The 14763-nt window shown below is 39.3% G+C and overlaps 2 protein-coding genes across 3 annotated transcripts; both read left to right on the top strand.

Annotated features, from left to right (window-relative positions):
* The first annotated feature begins 1547 nt into the window (after positions 1-1547).
* On the top strand, positions 1548-10318 carry LOC113336834 (SAC3 family protein B-like). 2 transcript variants are annotated; one of them, XM_026582509.1, is made up of 18 exons: positions 1548-1709; positions 1858-2025; positions 2405-2632; positions 2884-3126; positions 3437-3577; positions 4024-4140; positions 4237-4353; positions 4432-4644; positions 4744-4970; positions 5384-5484; positions 5568-5783; positions 6049-6276; positions 6357-6448; positions 6533-6626; positions 7101-7193; positions 7299-8140; positions 8217-8331; positions 8459-10318. In XM_026582509.1, exons 1-18 carry the CDS (start codon positions 1588-1590, stop codon positions 10250-10252), a joined length of 5151 nt encoding a protein of 1716 aa, XP_026438294.1. In that variant the 5' UTR covers positions 1548-1587; the 3' UTR covers positions 10253-10318. The 2 variants fall into 2 exon arrangements, with proteins under 2 accessions (XP_026438294.1, XP_026438295.1); XM_026582510.1 differs by lacking the exons at positions 1548-1709; positions 1858-2025; positions 2405-2632 and adding an exon at positions 2653-2782.
* On the top strand, positions 10285-14722 carry LOC113336835. Its single transcript, XM_026582512.1, has 13 exons — positions 10285-10849; positions 10941-11111; positions 11247-11350; positions 11534-11640; positions 11987-12036; positions 12509-12760; positions 12885-13004; positions 13102-13298; positions 13484-13851; positions 13943-14092; positions 14189-14297; positions 14412-14464; positions 14565-14722. Exons 1-9 carry the CDS (start codon positions 10301-10303, stop codon positions 13500-13502), a joined length of 1569 nt encoding a protein of 522 aa, XP_026438297.1. The 5' UTR covers positions 10285-10300; the 3' UTR covers positions 13503-13851; positions 13943-14092; positions 14189-14297; positions 14412-14464; positions 14565-14722.
* The last annotated feature ends 41 nt before the right edge of the window (positions 14723-14763 follow it).

Raw genomic sequence — 14763 nt, 5'->3', positions numbered from 1 at the left:
CAATGCTTATCTAAAACGAGTTTTCAAGAATGTTTTAATACATGTCAATAAACATATATTTCCATTACCATAATTGCTTTCTTTCTTTTTCCTATTTCTGTAACCGTGTTGGATCTCATCTTATAGCAATCTAATTTGGCCGTTATGAATGTTTTCTCAAATTCTTTCTTTTTACCTGAATCGCCAATACGACAATTTCACTCGTATTCTTAGTCTTAAAACATGCGTTATGGTTCGTTCATCATTCTCATTAAAAATTAAGTAGTAGGAGAACATGTCTAAAAACAGACCACCATAAAAGTAGTTTTTATCCCGATTTTCTCATTCTCTATTGGGTTTTACTTCGGTTGTAATGGATGTCGATGTGAACGCTATAAGACAGACAATGTGCCGTCTTCTTCCAGACCATATATCGGTCGACCATTGAAAAACATACGCGGAAGACAGCTGTCCGATATTTTGGTGATTTTTCTCACCAATCGGCACTCTTTTACTGCCCGGTTTTAAAAGTACACTTCCTCGAAGGCTGCTAACGGGGGTGCCAGGTTTAGTGGGGGGCTACCAAGCCAAGGCTAAAACTGTTTTGTCCTATATGAAAATCTGTTTTGTTTTATTATAGTTTTGGTACACCCCACTTAATTTGGTACCCCCTATTAGCAATGTTGCACTTCCTGGGGAGGCGATGCAATATTGCACACCGCCATCCCGTACTCATATACCTAGGGATGCACAAAAACGACTCAACCCACACCCTCCTGAAATTACCCACAGCCGACCCAACCCACCTAGGAGTGGGTCGACTATGGGTCACAGTATCAAAACCCATGGTACGGTGGGTTGACTGTGGGTGACAGCTTCCCTCACACGACCCAATCCACCCACCCGCCTAAATATTTAAATTAATTCTAACCCTTAGATTACCTATCCTAAATGAACCACATTCGTTGAAGTAATGATATATAATGCGTTAATCCTAATCATCGCTAGCTTCTCTTCACTTTGCATGCAGTTTACAACTTTGCACCAATTTCTTATTTCTCTGAATTTTTATTTTGTAAACACTTTAAGTAACTTCTAATGATGTTAATTGTTTACACTTGACTTGGGGTCAGCTTTTCGATAAAAGCTATTACATCCAATCTGTAAGAGTCTTAGTTATTTGTATACAAGTAAGTTTAGCAGTAAGACTGTAATTCTGTAACTGTAATGTAATGTTCATTGTATTTATGGTGGGTAACCCACCACTAACCCGATCCAACCCACCGTAATGTGAGTCGGATGAAAACCGACCCATTGTAATGATGGGTTGGTTGCGGGTGACAACTTCTGTTACCCGCCATCAGTGGTTGGGTGGTGGGTGAGGCAAAAACCGACCCAATCCAACCCATGTGCAGCCCTACATGATATACCGTCAACTCCGTGATCCCGTTTTTTAACAGCAGTCTCGACTTGCTGACTCTTGGACTGTAAAAAAGAACAAACGGAAAATGGGTATTTCATGGATAAAAATCGGGCTAATTTCATAATCTATTTTTGAATATCGTTTTAGACAGAAAAAGCGAGTGGGAGAGAGAAACCCCTGTGTTAATGGCGTTTGGGGGTTTTAGTAAGAACTCAGGTCCATCACTACCAATTGGAAATCAAGCTCCATTCCCAACCATTCCTTCTAATATCCAAACTGATTCTCAATCTCGGCAAAGATCTCCAAGGTAATCCATCTTTTAGCTTCGTTTTATTTTCTTAATGTATCTTTGAGAATTTGCCCCAACCAATTGAGTGTTTTGCTTTGTTATTTTAGGTTTTTTTTTTTTTTGAATTTTTAATTGAAATTTGCATCATCACCGTCATGTTTTTCAGTTTAACTGGTGGTGGTAGATTGGGAACTCCTGGCACGAGTTTTTCTACTGATTTTAATAACAATAGGGTTTCTGAAGTTCCACAAAGGTTTCAATCGTCTACATTAGATGGTGGTGGAAATAACTCTAATGGAAGAGGTGTTTTTAGCTCTTCTGAAGAAGCCTTGAGGTAAATTTTCTAAACGATCTATTAATCTTGGCTTTCATTGCCCATACTCAGAATGGATACTTGTTTTCACGGCCTATGCAATCTGTTAGTTAATGCTGGAACCACTTAAGTGGATTCTGATATACAGTTTTTGTTTGGATAATATTGGATGTTTGGGAACCACAAATATTTAATGAGAAAGAACAGAAAGAGACGCTTTATTTAGGTTTAGTGTGTTTCATGAGAGTGTTAAGGGGAATTGGTAAACATCACTTGCTATATCCATATTAGTTCATACATGATACTGTGTTGGTTGTTATCCCATGAAAAATAAATTTCCTTTTTGTATTCGACAAATCAGTTGAAATTGAATCCATACGGTGGTGATTGTCTTTCTCAGGCCCACATCCTCAGTATCTCCCCCTGGTTGGGTTAATCAATCAAATGATGGCTCTACTTTTCAAACTCATCAAAGGTTCTCCACAAGTGAACTATATCCTGGTTCACGTAATGTTGCTCCTAGAATTTCTGCCGGACCTGTCAACCCTCAAGCTCCAAAAAGAAACAGATCACCTCCTTTCCGTAATGAAGGGCGTCAAGAAGACTTCGGTGTAAGTTTTAATGAGAGGTAAGCTTTACTTACTGCTGGATAGTTGTGTATTTACCTTCACGCAATAAGCACTTAAATGAGAAAGAAAGGAAAGGGCAGCTTGTTTGAGTTTACAAGATGTAATGAGAGTCTTGGGGATAACTTGTAAACAGCACTTAGTTGTATCCAGTAAGCACATTAGTCCATCACTGTTTGTTTTTTCATGAAAAAGAAAATTTATATTGTATTCGATAATTAATTTGACTCCTTATGGTGATTGTCTTCCTCAGGTCCACGCCGATGCCCACATTATCTCCTCCTGGTTGGGTTAGTCATTCAAAAGTGCCAATTGACGGTTCTAGTTTCCAATCTCATCAAAGGTCTTCCCCTGTTGAACCTAATCTTGGTTCGCGTAATGCTGCAACCAATATTACTGCAAGGCCTGTCAACTCTCAAGTCCCGAAAAGAAACAGATCACCTCCTTTTCGTTCTGAAATGTCCACCCAAGAATCCACTGTGGGTTTTACTGGAAGGTAACTGTTCACTTTTTCAGATTACTAATGCTGTTATTGTTTGAAGGAAAACCTTCTTGTATGTTATACCAGTATACTCCACTGAACCATGTAGCAAACTTTCTATCTGCAAAAGATATTAAGTTTTGACATAGGAACGTTCCCCTACCTTCCAAACAGTATACCCTACCTTTGGGATTGTCTGCGAACCTCCTTTACGCTGACTTGTTTACGTACTCATCATATCTAGTCTATGTTTTTCTGCCAAAGGTTTACATTTCATATATTTTATCATCTTACTTTTCTCATTCCTATTTCATTGATTTCATAGGTTAGGAACCCCAACAGATTTGCGACATTCTCCTCCCCATAATGGGAGTTCAGTAAATCCACAAAGAATGTCATCACCAACTTTTGGAGGTAGAGGCGTTGTCTCATATGAAGATCTTGATCAACCTGAAGAGATTCAGATGTAGGTTTCTAGACCAAACTTATTGTTTATTTGATTTCATTTATATTCAAAGCCGTACTAATTTATTTGGTGTGATTGTCATTCTTGTTGTTTTTATGCTTGCATTTACTACCATTGAGAGAAGGTTGTTGGTTTTTCTCAGGATTGTTGGAGTTTTTTAATATATTGAAGTTATGTATCAAGTCTATAGGCGTAGAAATCTACATGCATTCTTGAGGGGATTCCTATCCTTATGTTATGGACCTTATGTGTGCTCTGTTAACTCGGCCTCTAATTTTCTTTTTGACAATTCTATAGCGTATATCATCATTAGTATGGCATTTCATATGCCATGCTGATTGATTTAATTGTGAAAGTCTTGTCACCAAACTGACTGAAAAAGAAAACCCTCAGATAATGACCTTTCCTTGTTGCATTTTTTTTTAATCCCAATGGAGTTGATTCAGGTCAAACACCATTGGTGCCAGCATTCGAGATCCAAGAGGCAACAGGTCACCTCCTTTACAATCTTCCAGTAACGTTTATTCTAGAGATTCTCGTGCGCCTCACAATGAATCTGAAAGGTAAAGTCATCCAATTGAACTGACTGAAAACGAAAACCATCAAAAAATGGCCTTTCCTTGTTTCATTTTATTCTAATTCCAATGGTGGTGATTCAGGTCAAACACCATGGCTGCCAGCTTTCGAGATCCAAGAGGCAACAGGTCACCTCCTTTACAATCTGCCAGTAACTCTTATTCTAGAGATTCTCGTTCCCCTCACAATGGATCTGAAAGGTAAAGTCATCTTGTTAGTCTTTATTGTTTTCTTTCTTTATATGTTCTTGGAAATCATCTGGTTGACTTATCCTTTAGGTTTGCATCTCCTCCGGATTTGGGTAATAAGTGGGATTATGTTTCAAATAAACAATCCCAACAAAACTCCTCCAAGTTCATACCTGACCTTGCCGAGTCTGCTGGAGCAAGACCTAGAAGCTCTCAGGTTTCCAAAAGAACCAGGTCACTTACTCATGTTACTGATGAATTTCTTCATGGAACTAACTATGACAGCCAAGATGATACTGAAAGGTAACTTCTTGTTATTCATATGTTTCATTTGTTCATACTCTCAACATTTTGGATTCCGGTGGTTTATGTGTTCTGCTGTATGTGAATGAACCAAACCAGGGAAACGCAAGCGAAGGCAAAGAGATTGGCCCGTTTCAAGGTTGAACTCACCGAACCAGCAGAGAGCAGTCCTGATGTTTTAAGGAATAAGCAGGATCAAGCTATGGCAGAGAGAAGAAAAGTAGTTGCTGAACAACCCATGGATGCATCAGGGGATATTATATTGGATTCTGAAGGCTTGGAGTCATCTGGCGCTCTAGTTGGTGTATGTCCGGACATGTGCCCAGGTATATACAGCTTTTAAATCGATGTTGAACAAACTTGGGCACATTCTTCATTTTATCTTTGAGTATGTGGAAATGATTGGAGCGCTAATGAGCAAAAGTAAAGCTCTAACGACCAGCTATGTTGGACTCGATGTAACTAAAGCACCTCCAAGTTCTTAGTGTTCAAACCATACAATATAAGGTAGAACTATCATAAGTATGGACAGTTGACCACGCAAGGGATCCTGTCCTAGAGTACTAATATGGAATTGTTCCGCTCGTAATTGAGGGCTATAGACAACACTGATGGAATGAGCCCACGTTTTTTCCTTTCAAATCAAGACCTATAATTGGGTATATGCACCTGTTTGTAGAAGGACAACATCTGATGGATTTGATTCAACAAGATAAGTTTTGTATTAACTATGTTTCAGAGTCAGAAAGAAAGGAACGTGAGAGGAAAGGAGATCTTGACAAGTTTGAACGCTTAGAAGGAGATCGAAATCAGACCACCGAATCACTTGCTGTAAAAAAGGTAGAAAGATGGCTTGTTTTTTCTATCAGCATTATGTTTCTTGGAATGGCATGTGATGATATTTTCTTTTCTAACTCATACAGTACAATAGGACAGCTGAGAGGGAAGTGGACTTGATAAGGCCCTTGCCGGTCTTGCAGAAGACTGTGTCCTATCTTCTGGATTTGCTAGATGGACCTTACAGTGAAAATTTTCTGCCTTTGTACAACTTTCTGTGGGATAGGATGAGAGCAGTCAGAATGGACCTTAGGATGCAGCACATTTTCAATCATGATGCTATATCCATGCTGGAGCAAATGGTTCTTCCCTCATCAAATGTTATTATTTTAAATTTTAAACTAGCACTCAGTATACTGGATAGGAAGGGGTAACAACCTAAATAATTTATCTCGTCACTCTTAAGGTTTCATACACCCCAGATTTTCTTCGTGTATGATTGAAAACATATGAACTATTGAACAGAAATTGTCACTTTTTATGCTCATTGTATCATATATTGGCTAATATCTGATGGGTATTTCTATGCTTCTTAATCTATATGCTTCCGCGTCTCCTTGATGCTAGATAAGGCTGCACATAATAGCCATGCATGAATTGTGTGAATACACGAAAGGAGAGGGCTTCTCAGAGGGCTTTGATGCACATCTCAACATTGAACAAATGAACAAGACATCAGTGGAGTTATTTCAAATGTATGATGACCATAGGAAGAAAGGAACCAACATACCGTCAGAGAGAGAATTCAGGGGTTATTATGCACTTCTCAAACTGGACAAACATCCTGGCTATAAAGTGAGCGATTAGACCTTTCTTGTACTTGTGAGCTCAGTTCATATCTAGAGAGGTATCTAAATACAGTTAACGTGTTATAGGTTGAACCGGCAGAGCTCTCACTTGATCTTGCAAAGATGACTCCACAAATAAGACAAACCCCGGAGATCCTATTTGCTCGTGATGTAGCGAGGTAGTCGTTATTGCTTTTCCTATTAAAGGTTCTTTTTGTTGGGGTCAAGCAAAAACTGACCGTCAATATGTATTCTTATTTCAGGGCTTGCAGAACTGGTAATTTTATTGCCTTCTTTCGGCTGGCTCAAAAGGCAACCTATCTTCAGGCATGTCTGATGCATGCTCATTTTTCCAAGGTATCACCTTTTTTTCTTACTGATGCATTAGAACTTGTTAGAAAGTGAAATCTAGAGGCTACCTCATCTCTCAAAAAACCAATAGAAAATATATGCTCTTCTATCTTTTAGTAACAATTAGCTAGGGCATTGGAGACCATCTCGTCATACTCATTTTCCTTTGGCCAGGAGCCTGACTCTCATACTTGAGGTCAGCGGATCGGGTCTCCGCTCAAGAGTTTGGAGATCTCATGAAAACTCCTCTTATTATGTAACTTATGGGGTTGGGCTGGGTCTGCTCCGGGAAGTAGGCTCAGTGGCTTCGAATCTGTGAGGGGGCAGGTCCGGGCCTATGCCATATATCAAAAAGAAAAAGATTATCTGCTTATATTTGCATCCATAAACGCATTATGTAAATATACTGCATTTGTTAACTTCAAGATTCTTTAACATGTGTATGTTATCAAAGTGATTAATGGATTTTGTTTTGACCAGTTGCGAACACAAGCACTTGCTTCCTTACACAGTGGTCTGCAAAATAGCCAGGGAATCCCTATTGCTCAAGTTACAAAATGGCTCGGAATGGAGGTATTTATTGATTCATTAGTGGGTTACTTGTTTCATTTCCAACTCATGAAGTATATCTAAATTAAAACCCTGTTAACTCTTTTTACTGTGTTTTAATTAACCCAGGGAGAAGATGTTGAAAGGCTTCTGGAGTACCACGGTTTCGTGATAAAAGAATTTGAAGAACCGTATATGGTGAAGGAAGGTGCATTCCTTAATAGTGATGAGGATTTTCCAACTAAGCGCTCGCAGCTTGTTCTGCTCAAGAAGTCGAGAACAATTTTTGAGGATGTTTCTTTTGATCAGGCCAAATTGCCATTCAAAGAAGTCAAACAAGTTGGAATATCAACTAAGTCTCTTAAACCCTTGCAGTTTGCGAAAACAAAAAGTTCGCTTGATGAACAGATGCCCGACCTCAAACCTTACTCTGCTAAACGTGTATCACAAGCACAGCCTGTTTACTCCCCTCCTAAACGTGCATCACAAGCACAGACTGTGTTTGAAATGCCAACGCCAATAAATCCAATAAATCCAATCACCAGTAATCAGCAATGGCCCGAAGTTACTTTCTCGCCAAGCATTCACCCTTCAAGTCTTTTTGCGTTGTCCCCACCAGCAATGGCTAGAGTCACTCAAGCAGAGACCCCTCAAGTTTCTGTGGAAATGAATCCTAGCTCTTTTCCAAAGGTAACACCCCTGAAAACTATGAGAAGAGCCATATCCATGGAGAGAACCCCAGTTTCGTATGTTGAATCTCCTGGGAAGAAGTCAGCGCCTCTGAATGTAGTAACCATTCCCGAACAAAATATAGAAGTGACGGTTATTCCCCAAAAAGAAGAAAATGAAGGGCTGATAGTCACTGATCAAGAAGAGGAAGTAGCAGCAGAAGAAGAAGACGATGAAGAAGAAGCTAAGCTGGTTCAGCAAGAAAATGAGGCTGCCACAGCAAAGCTTAAGCTTGTCCTAAGGTTAGTGGCTAATTGCTTGGTGGGAGCTGTTGCTTCTGTAACTTGATTTGTTAATATGCTGTCTTTTTTCTGCCAGGATGTGGAGAAGGCGTTCTGCGAAACAAAAGCAGGCACGCGAACAAAGGCAGTTGGAAGCAATTGCAGCATTAAATTCGTTGTCATTTGGTCCACCAATCCGACAAAACAAATCAGTGAGTGTCAGCTCGGTTCTTAGTAATCAATTCTCTTATATAGCTCAAGTATTTGAAAGTCTTCTATGTGCGGAATCCCAATCTTTGACTTCTTTGAGATTCTAACTCTATTTGTTGTTTTGTGAAGAAACTACGCCATGCTGGTGAGCTTAACATTGATCGTCTCCTGACGGAGAGAAGAGAAAGGCATGCAGTCTCATGGTCAAGGCTTAATGTTTCTGAAGTTGTGGCCACCATACTTGGTGAAAGAAACCCAGATGCGAAATGCCTTTGCTGGAAACTTATTCTGTGCTGTCAGACTAGGAGTGCACAAACTAATTCAGCAGCTTCTTGGTTGCGGTCTAAGCTGATGGGTATTGGAAATGAAAATGATGATGAGCTAGCAGTCTCCACTCCAGACTTATCTATATGGAAGAAATGGACTGTTAGTAATTCGAGTGAAGACATCTGTTGTTTATCTGTTCTTCGAGATTTAGGAGGTGATAAAACCGATGATGCAGTTGCTGGTTCTGGTGCTGTCGTATTTCTTGCATCACATGGATTATCATGGGAGCTTCAGAAAACTTCCTTAAACAACCTTTTGGTTTCCTTGCCCTCTAATTCGCGTGCACCTCTCCTGATCTTGAGTGACACGTATGAGGAGCAGGTCGAGAATTCATCATCAACAATTGTCAATAAATTGGGGCTTCATTATATCGATAAAACAAGGATTAGCAGTTTCTCAGTCCTCTACCTTCTTGAGAGCCAGCAAGCAGATAACCTGGATGGATTTTTCAGTAATGATCGGTTAGTAGAGGGATTGCAATGGCTAGCAGATCAAGCACCTTTACAACCTGTTCTTCGTTGTGTTAAAACACATGAACTTGTTATGGGCCACGTCAACAGGTCACTAGAGTTGCTTGAAAGGAAGGATGTTTCTCTAGTGGGTCCCGATGAGTGCATCTCGGTTTTCAATTCTGTACTGGATAGAGCAGCCAAGGAAGTTTCCTGTGCAGCAGATATGAATTATGCCCGTTGGCCTTGTACTGAGATTGGTTTATTGGAGGAATATATTGACGAGCATAGAGCTGTCCAGTTATATTTACCAAGTGCCGGGTGGAGCACATCTGCTTCAATTGAACCCATCATAAGCACAATACAGAGCTGCGAGCTTCCAGTTTTTGGTGATGATCTGTCTTGGCTGAACCATGGTTCTGATGTGGGTGAGGACATCCAGAACCAGAAATCAGAACTGGAGAAGTGTTTAATCATGTACCTGGTGCATTCAAGTAAGATGATGGATTGGCAATTAGCAACAATGGAGGCAAGCATAATGCTGCAAAAAAGTGCTCACCTGGAGCTTCATGGTTCGAGTTTCCGTATAGTTCCAAGATGGGCAGATATATTTAGACGAATTTTTAATTGGCGATTAATGAATTTGAGAAGCGGGGCATCATCAGTTGCTTATGTTTTGGCAAACCAGAGTGTATCCTGCTCGGAACCCTGTCAAGAGACATCTCCTTTGAAGTGGCGGTCGAGACAGACAGACATGTATATCGACTCCCCCCTTTCTCAACGTGCTGGTGAAAGTGGATCTACTTATGCCCTAGCAAGACCTTCTCTAGATGAAATGGTTGAAATTGGATGTACCCCTCTTCAGCACAGAAGCAACCGATCGACAATTAAGGCCATTGAACCTATTCCAATGAACTTTGACCAAGATGACAATGATACATTGGAGGCTGCTACTAACTACGGCTCAAAGGAAAGTGAATGTACAGAAAGTGAATTTACAGTAAGACAGAATACTTATCTATCTCATGGTAATGATATGGTAGTCGATGTTAAGGAAATTCCTGAAGTTAATAAGTTGAACAAATTACTAGAACGGTGTAGCATGCTGCAAAATAGGATAGACGAAAAGCTATCCATATATTTTTGATATATTACAATACTTTCAACCATTGTATTTTGAAATGAGAGAATAGCAATGAATGTCTGTTGTATAGTCTTGTTGTCCATTGTACATAATATAGTCATGGACCTACACTGTACTGAAATAACTACTTGGGAAAACAAATTTGGGAAGACCGGCCGGGATACGGTGGTAACGGTGCCCCCTTGCCTAGCCAAATTAAGCCATCTGGCGAAGAAGAAAAATCTCCTGTCTTCAAACGAAAACCCTAAACATCCAACGAATACTGCTTCAGGATTTGTAAGTACTGGAAAAATGCCTGGTCTATTGTCTCCTAATCAAGATCAATCTTCTGAAGATTCAGGTGCAGAAACTACCTCGATTGATAGTTTTCCTGGGAAATCATTGGATTTGAGTATTAAATGGTTGCAACCATGTCTTGCTGAGTTGAATAACTCGATACCTGGTTTTGGCAACTTCAGTGATGCTGACAAAGGGAAACTCATCATCAACAGGTTTTTGTTATCTGACATGAAGTTGTCTTGTGGTGGCGGCCATGGTATGCTTCCTAAGGATATTGACACTCAACATGATATTGTTCTTCGCGATGCTCTTGTTCTTCAGGTAGTAATTACATAGTGCTTGCTCTTACAAGTAAAATAGTTATTTGTTTAATATGTATCATTTGACCTTGAATAACGATATTTTCTTGCAGGTTAATGAGATAGTTGATATATCTTATAATCCAGATCAAAGACTTGTGGGTGTACCTCCAGGGTTTCAGAGGGTGCTTATGTTGTCTATGACTGATGGTGTTCAATGTGTATATGCCATAGAGGACAGACCTATCAAAGATCTTCAAGTTTTTGCTCTTGTTGGTTTCAAGGTTTGTTCTAATCATTGAAATGAAATGACTCGAATTTGGGTTACTCTTTTGTCATTTGTTTATATTCATGCTGGGGTTTCTTGTAGGATAACTTGAGCTACTTTGTTGGGTCTAATTATTTTTTTCTTTTGTTAGGTTCGGGATGGGTATCTAATGCTGGAGCCTGGACACTTGAAAGTACTTGGTGGAATGGTGGAACATTTGGAAGTTGAACGTCAGAGATCAAAAGAATTTTTAAGGTACATAAGGGGATGTTTGAGCTCGTTGCTAGCGATAGTCTCTAACCTCTACGCTTGAAAGATGTCATTAGCTTTAAAATAGTTTCAACTGAATCTACAGTCATTCCGTATTTGTTTAAGTTATCTTTCATCCTTATATGCGTGTTGGATATTGTTCACCTTACTCACACTACCCTGATGCAGAATGCGAGATTCGATAAAGGCTACACCTACACCTGATAGTTGGAAGCGTAATGGTGCTGACAATTCAACTTGGCATGATGCATTTTCCTTTAGACCGTATATCCAAGGTATTCTTAGTTTTTGTCGTGTGAATTCAATCTCCTACCAAAAACACTCCTTCTCAACTTTTGAAGCAGAATTTCTCATTTGTAGTTCTTGATGTGACCATATAGGCCATTATTATAATTTGCCGCTCCTGTCCTGTATGATAAGTATACGAGAGATTTGAAATAGGTTTAGGTTTGCGACCAGCGTTTTTCACCAGATTCATACTAATTATCAAAACTATGTCTGCAACATTTATAATTCCGAATGATGTTTTTCGCTTGTTGGTTTACTTATTTTCCTTTCCATTTGTATCCCATTTGTTTGGAACTCCTTATTTCCGTTCCCATTTGTTTTTTCCTTCGTCAGATCTGGTGGAGAAGATGGATGTCATACCATCCTTCCGGAGGAAAATCAAGGTATCATCCATTTGGTTCCCGGCTTCCCGCAAGTTCCAATGGAATTTTGAATTTAGTTCTTCCATAAATTTTTTTTTTACTTGTTTTTATGTTGTGCCTTCTCACAAGCAATTTCGAGGGGTACTGGCATTACTCATTTATTTACTAAGTACGGTCAAATTAGCACTGCGGACTGGGTCACGAAATGGTCGGATGATACTTATTGTGATAATATGGATTTTATTCCCTCTGTGCTTAGGCAAAGTTGGAAATACAGGTGCAGGGTGGTCTTTGATTCTAAGAAGCCTAACACAATGGAATTAGTCGAAGTGATCAAACGTGAATGGGCTAGGAATTCAGTAAACAAGTTCACAAATAAATACTCTTTTCAGCACCCTTCTATCCAAATCAAAACACACATGACTTTGGAACTGTCTATATGGCTGATGCCTATGGCTTTTATTCTTATGGTATCCTTTGAATTCTTGTACAGGAAGAAGCATTACCGGATTCAAAGGAGGTAGAGGAAGATGCTGCAGTCCCCAAGAACCGGGATCCAGAGCTCGCAGATAAGCAATCAGTTGGTCAGCAGAAAGAGATTGCGGGGGTATTGGATGCTGGGAACACATTTCGGGCAAACACCACTTGTGAGGCAGACACCACTTATGAGGCCTCATTGGAGCAATTAAATGCAATTATAGCAGCTGCTGAAACCACTTGTGAGACTTTATTGCGTCAAATACAAGTAATTATTTTAGGCTTTTAACACTCATAATTTTATTTTTATGCTTATAAACATCATGATTAAAACAGGAGTGCTTGGATGTTTATCTCCTTGGATGTTGAATAGAAATCATGATTGTTTGCAGAAAATATGGGATGAGGTTGGTCAGTGTGAACCTGCACGAAAAAGGATGCTGCATCAGTTAAAACAGGAGTGCTTGGATGTTTGCAAGAGAAAAGTTAATGCACAATTGGAGCAATTACAAGTAATTATTTTTGGCTTTTAACACTCGTATCTTCGTTTTTACCTGGTATGAGTTTAATCTCTTGGGAAGTTGACTACAAATCTTGATTTGTTTGCAGCATACCTCTAGCCAATCTCATGCCATGGATGATGAATGCCACAAGATATTGCTTCAAATACGACATGAATGCTTGAGTGTTTACCAGAGAAAATTTGATCAAGATGAGAAGTCAAGAGACAACCTTCTCGAGGCGATGAATCTTGAGAAGGAAAAACTTATTAGTCTTGCTTCAGTTCTCGGAGAGGAAGTTGTTTAGTGAGTAAACACGATTTTTACACCTAATTCCGAACTATTCTCTGATGATTTTATAAAGCTCAAAACTTCAGATGTATATGTGGAATTAAGTTTACAAACTTGCAGTTCTGCCCCTTAATTGGATGATAAAATTAGTTACTGTAGTTTGGTATATCGTCATTAATGTGTTACTAATTGTTCTAAAGCCCAACGAGTCAGCGGTAATGAAGAAACAATTGTCAGATATGCTTATAGAAGTAGAGTGACTACAGTTGTTGAAAGATGCACGGGAGGAGAAGTTTGCTGATGTACAATCACAGATTCGAAAGATACTTGAAGAAATTGAGGGGACTCCGAAACTTCCAGAACAGTCAAAGGCTCTCGCAGTTGATGCGAAAGACTTGTCGTTGAAAGCGTTAGAAGCATTGCAAACTCAACTCCTGGAGCTTCAGGTTTTTTGTTTGTTACATTGTCTGGACTTAGCCTACTGTTTTAACACTACTTCTGCTAAGTTGTTGAAGTAGAGTCAGTATTTTGTGAGATAAGAAAAGAGAAGATGAAGGGGCTTGAAAAGGTAAATTTTCTTTCTATAGTAATTTTCTTCACAATATGCATCACCTTGCTTTGAAACTTTTATTATAATACACTTTATATGTTCTTTCAAGGAGAAGGAGATGGCTCGCATTGAAACTGATCCAGACGCTGCTCGAAGAAAAATAACGTCTCTCTTCGACAACAGTGGAGTAATGTTGCGCCAGGTTAAAAATTGGATGTCAGCATGCAAATTATATAGTTGGCTGGAAGACTATAATCAGGTAATTTTAAAAATAAATTCCGATTAAAATATCATTGAAGTCTCTTTGTTGGTTTGATAACTGTAAGAAGTCTTGTGAAGTTGATAATGTCAAAAGTTTTTTCTATGGCATCATCTATGGATTGCATACGTTGATTTTGATTTTTTGCTGAAACGGGAAGAGAACAGTTATAGCCCCAGCACAGGGGGTGCGATCGAAATTCCAGGTTTGTATTTTTAAAACCCTGATTTTGTGTTGCCATTATCTCTTTCTGCATACAGACTGTCAATCTTCTGAAGTTAATCAAATGATCTTCATTTGCATGATGGCACCTTAGCAGCCAAGACTCTGGTGTGTGAGGTGGATTGTCAGACTGATGAGTATGCTATGAGAGTATGTTTATCTGCATTATCTTTACAATATTCTTTTGACAATATTTGCCATGCTGTTATTTGTGTTTTCTGAGTGATAATCTTGTTATCCATTTCGCCAGGGCAAGAAAAACCGGCCAGGATTCGGCGCCCCCTTGCCTAGCCAAAAGAAAAAGAAAATCTGAATGTCTGTTTCAGTCAGCCATCTGAATTTCTGTTTGGTGGAATCATGGGTGTGCACAAGTGGTATCACTGTCAAACAAGAAAAAGAAAATCTCATCAAGCCATGACTTATGGAGTAGATATATTTTTGATGCAACA

Source organism: Papaver somniferum, unplaced genomic scaffold, assembly GCF_003573695.1.
Source record: "Papaver somniferum cultivar HN1 unplaced genomic scaffold, ASM357369v1 unplaced-scaffold_154, whole genome shotgun sequence".
Classification (NCBI taxonomy): domain Eukaryota; kingdom Viridiplantae; phylum Streptophyta; class Magnoliopsida; order Ranunculales; family Papaveraceae; genus Papaver; species Papaver somniferum.
The sequence above is the reverse complement of the archived record's forward strand: the minus strand, read 5'-3'. Positions and strand labels throughout refer to the sequence as shown.

Excerpts from the sequence above, each read along its gene's own strand:
- LOC113336834 (XM_026582509.1), top strand. The coding sequence starts at position 1,588 with ATGGCGTTTGGGGGTTTTAGTAAGAACTCAGGTCCATCACTACCAATT. Across the intron at positions 4,141-4,236 it reads CCTCACAATGAATCTGAAAG|GTCAAACACCATGGCTGCCA; the intron begins GTAAAGTCATCC and ends GTGGTGATTCAG. Across the intron at positions 5,784-6,048 it reads TATCCATGCTGGAGCAAATG|ATAAGGCTGCACATAATAGC; the intron begins GTTCTTCCCTCA and ends CCTTGATGCTAG.
- LOC113336835 (XM_026582512.1), top strand. The coding sequence starts at position 10,301 with ATGAATGTCTGTTGTATAGTCTTGTTGTCCATTGTACATAATATAGTC. Across the intron at positions 10,850-10,940 it reads GCGATGCTCTTGTTCTTCAG|GTTAATGAGATAGTTGATAT; the intron begins GTAGTAATTACA and ends ATTTTCTTGCAG. Across the intron at positions 11,351-11,533 it reads AGATCAAAAGAATTTTTAAG|AATGCGAGATTCGATAAAGG; the intron begins GTACATAAGGGG and ends ACCCTGATGCAG.